Source organism: Pholcus phalangioides, unplaced genomic scaffold, assembly GCF_987345545.1.
Source record: "Pholcus phalangioides strain wild (caught in Gottingen) unplaced genomic scaffold, Ppha-v1.0 ptg000001l_1, whole genome shotgun sequence".
In the NCBI taxonomy this organism is placed as follows: Eukaryota; Metazoa; Arthropoda; class Arachnida; order Araneae; family Pholcidae; genus Pholcus; species Pholcus phalangioides.
The window spans coordinates 19435001-19439682 of NW_028301594.1; the positions used below are offsets into that span (position 1 = coordinate 19435001).

General features: G+C 33.0%; 1 protein-coding gene across 1 annotated transcript in view; it reads left to right on the plus strand.

The window, feature by feature from the left end:
- Nucleotides 1-3724, plus strand: part of LOC149090030 (uncharacterized) — a 10527-nt gene extending 6803 nt beyond the window's left edge. Inside the window, exon 3 of the mRNA XM_089232009.1 lies at nucleotides 2782-3724. Coding sequence (XP_089088135.1) covers nucleotides 2944-3519 — 576 coding nt within the window. The 5' untranslated portion in view covers nucleotides 2782-2943 and the 3' untranslated portion in view covers nucleotides 3520-3724. The remainder of the gene's footprint in view (nucleotides 1-2781) is intronic.
- Nucleotides 3725-4682: the final 958 nt, after the last annotated feature.

A 4682-nucleotide genomic window follows, 5' to 3' on the forward strand; every position in this document is an offset into this window, starting at 1 on the left:
AATTACATTCAAACTCCTCATAATGGCTAAATAAAAATAATAAAAGCAGAATTTTCAGCTTAAAGCAAAAATATTCGGTTTCAGAACAGTATGGAAAAATAAAATGGCATGAAAATGATTGAACATTTTGCAACCAGTTGTATGTAAAAGAATTATCCCATTTTACAAATAATATGTCCCATTTGGTTAAACTGGAAGTATGGTCACCATATTTGATTTTGGGTATTCTTTTAGATGCACTTATCAATCGGTTATTGTTATCAAAACCTCAGAATCCCAATGTAATTACATTAAGTGACATGCACTGTATAAACTTCTGCACACAGACATGTAGTGACATGTTTTCATCTTCTATGCTTGAAAAAAAATGTTGTATTAGCATACAGCCAGATTATCGAGAGTCTACTGTATTGAAATTTTCACTTGTGATACTACATGATATTTTTCCCTCAAAGTAGCAAAAATCACATCAGCAGATTATATGCAAGAAATTATACTAATCATGTGTTAGGACTTGGCAGCCAAGTGGCTTAGTGCAAATCTATTTGATTGAAGTTGGATCATTGAGGTTGTAGATATGACAAATACAATAGCTTTTACCATATTTTATCCAAAACCTATTAGTTATAACTAGGACTGGAAATTGATTAACATTTTTAACGTGTTAATCAAAAAAATTTAATCGATTCATTGACTGATCCAATATTTGTGGATGCTATTACTTTATAACAAACTTATTGAGTAATTTTTTATTTATCTATTGATGCGCTATTAAAAATAAATTTATTAATTTCTCCTGCTAGATATAGACATATTTAATGATCTAATAATGACAAGTCTGCAGTCGATCCCACTCATAATGTTGTCACTTAATGCAATGTTTTCCCACTTAGTATGACCTTTTTGTAGTCTCAACTCTAACTTATATATATAATTCCAATTAAGATTTCCCATTTAAAGCTTTTTCCAGCTTATAACGTTTCTTAAACGTGATGGTTTTTTTAAAAAATCATTATAGGCAGGATCCATGGTAAACTATTTTTGATCTTCATATTAGCCTCGAAATTGCTCCCATTGGTACTGACTGAGAGGGAGAGGCTGAATTAGTGAATTTTTTTGTGGAAAATTTTTCTTTTACTATTGCATGTGATAATGCATGCATTGTATTATTCTTTAAGTTGGTTAATAGAATCACGGTATGATTTTCATCTTGCTGCGATCAACACATCCCCCAACATTTAAAACACACATACCGGTAAAGACATTCATTTATTGTCAGCTTCCTGTGAGAAAAATAGATGTCAACACGCGATAAGTAGTTGTGCAAAGTTTTCATGTATCGTGTTAGGTTCAGTAAAAACCTTTTTGACACAGAAATGACACTAAATTATATCTACTGCAATCAGGCATACATACAGTCGATCTCGCTTATAATTATCATGAATATTATGAATTTCACACATAAAACAAGATTTTTTCCATGGCCCTAGAATTTCATGATGCTCATCTAAGCTATTTTGATTACTTATAATGAGCAACTATTCAGCTTCAACTTTTAGAAGTCTATAGCAAATTTTCAACTGGTTTGTAAACATAAATTTTCACAAAATTTCTTTGTAATCTTATCTGAATCTTGTTCCTTGCAGAAAACCTTATTAGTAAGAAAAGAAAAACTGAGGTTATTTTCCCCCCAACAATTTAACCTTCAGAACACCTTTAGAGCATATTTGCTAATTTTCAGCTAGATTCTGGAAGTTGTGGTGTGTGAGTTAATTTTTAAGAATTTCAAGCCTAAAACCTTATCCATTGCTTCAAAAATGAATGCTATAACTTACAGTTGGTTGATGGCCGAAAATGGAAAAAAGTTACTTATTGAGGATGGTTCTTTGAAGTTTGCTATGTATAGTTTTGAAAAACAAAGAGGAATTGATGAAATTTTTTGGCTGGTGAACTGAAAATGTATGAGAAGAGATTTAGGAAAGAAGCTCATACTAATGTAAAAGCAGCTTTTTTTTAATGATTTTGAGGAAAAGAATGAAAAAATGTTCCAGTGACCGGAAAAGGCATTAGAGTGTTCATGTTTATTAGATGAAAATTATTTTGTATTTGCAAATAAAATGCAAAACATTTTATGTTCACAATTATATTAAGCAAAAGAAAACAATGATTGACAAATATTTTCATTGAGGAATTCAATTATATAACACAATATTATTCCATTATTTGGATATTCTATGTTTGTTATATTCCAAAAATTAAATTTTTGACTAATTTTAAAATTATATTCGTTTTATCTCTATTGATTTTTACATTATTAAAAAATGCCTATCGTGAGTGTTAATTGTTTGATTTTGCTCAAGTGCATTGATTTTCAAGCCAGTATGGATATATAATGAAGTTCATGTATAACAAATAGTTTTGCTGTTTTTTCCGACTTTGTTATAAATGGGTCCAACTGCAGATCATAGTATAGTTCCGGCACTGCACAGAGTGATCGCTTAGGTAGTGTGCACAAGCCTAATTTTTTTTTTTGAAACTCTCTATGGGCACATCTAGATACGCAAGCTATGCATTGTCCTCGAGCAATTTGCTGAGCTCCAGTATCATGTAAACGGGATAAAAGAAAAAGGCATAGGAAAGAATGAGGACGTTTTGTGTGGAGGTGTTTGTTTTTTATTTCATTTATTTATTTTTTTTGCATTAATCTCTGAATGAATTTTTATTGAAATTAAATTTCATTACATTTATGTATTTGGAATTTATCATTTTATTTTTGATCAGTTCCAGGGTGGAAATAAGAAGTGTCTGCTGCAGCTTTTTGAAAGGAAAAGATTGTCAAACCAACTACAGAATTTTGTTCTTTTTAGTACCCAGTAAAATCTGTGCGTATAATACAGCTACAGTTTCATCCTGACTTTTTCATGTACATGTGAATTCTATAGAATGGCCTATGTCAATGAAGTGGATGTGTTTAGGCGAAAGCATGTGAATATCAAGGTGTTCACCTGTATGTACTGTGGACGAGCTTTCTCAGAGAATGGCAACCTCAACAAACATCTACGTTTGCACACTGGAGAAAAGCCATACCGGTGTGACGTATGCAGCAAACAGTTCGCAGAAAAGGGGAATTTGAACAAGCACAGGAGAGTGCACTCTGGCTTGAGGCCTTACGAATGTGAACTCTGCCGAAAAACATTCACAGAAAAGGGAAACCTCAGCAAACACAAGAGAGTGCATACAGGGTACGAGCCATACGAGTGTGAATTTTGCCAAAGAGCCTTCACAGAGAAAGGGAACTTGAACAAACACATAAAAATCCATTTAGGTTTGAAACAGTTCATTTGTGATATTTGTGGGAAGTCTTTCACTGAGAAAGGCAACATGACTAAACATAGAAATAAACATTCTAAAAATGCAGATGGGACTGTAAACAGCATGAAACTGCCAAAGAGAGGACAGAAAAAAATGTTGAATGGCTTTGTTCCAGAAATAATAGTTCTAGCGTCCGAACAGAGCTAATATTCAGCACTGTATAACAGCTTGTCAAATTTGTGTTTCCAGTGTAGATTCGATTAATGAAATTATCTCTCTATTTTTATTTGTAGAAAATGTTTTTCCAATTTGTTCTGTGATGATTGACACTTTACAGTCTGTCTTTAATGTGTATATAATAATGATGGAATCAGCCGAGAAGAAAATAAAATTTTGCTGTCGTAAAGCACCATATTTATTTTGTATATAAAGGAAAAAAGTCTGTGCATTATGAACTATTTTATATTTTCTTGATTGCTTTAAGCATGGATAATTTTGTACAGTGAAACCTGACTGAAATGATACGTGATGTACCAATAGATCTCGCTGCAATGGTATTTTTCAAATCTTGTTTGCAATTGTCTTTAATGTTGAAATTCACTCATGATGATATTCTTTATTTTAAAAAATTTCTCTATAACCATATTGTTCGGAAAAATTTTTAAAGTGCTACAATATTTTTTGTATCTCGCTTTAAAAATTCAATATTTTTTTTCAATTTATTTCTTCAGATATAAACAAGGACAGTCTCAAGTATTTTGCAACCCGGTGAAAAAACAGCTTTGCTGTCAGCTCTCTGAATAGGGTTGCCCCAACACCTTAGTGTCCATGGGCACCCTGGTGTATGGCAGGTACAAAATTGGCTCCCGAGAATGACTATCAAACTACTATTTGAAATGAAAAATCCATTCAGCAATAAATATGGACAATAGTGTCTACTGCCCAGCAAGGAAATTGGAAGTATGCCCCCAGGCACTTAAAAGTTAGAGCTGCCAGGGCTGGAAAACAGATCCACCAGGGCCTCCTCTGAATACTCTTTCAGCTAGCTAAAGCACACATTGTGCCTCCATGTAATTTCGAATAAATGGTTAAAAGAAAAAACCCATCTTGTCTAGCACCTAGGATACTAAATCCACCTTCCTACCCTTCTTTTCTTGATTTGGGGGGGGGGGGGTCTGTCAAAAGCATAGGCCTGATTTTAGAATGTCTGAATAATGGAGGTTTTCTATCTTCAACTGAATTTTTAAATTAGAGTATTGCTTGGTTAAGAAGTTCAGGTCAAAATGTGATAAAAAAATTCACCCATTTTTGCTCCCCCAAAAATGTAGGTGTCGTCCACCCTTTGCACCTGCTGATCCTGGATATAAATT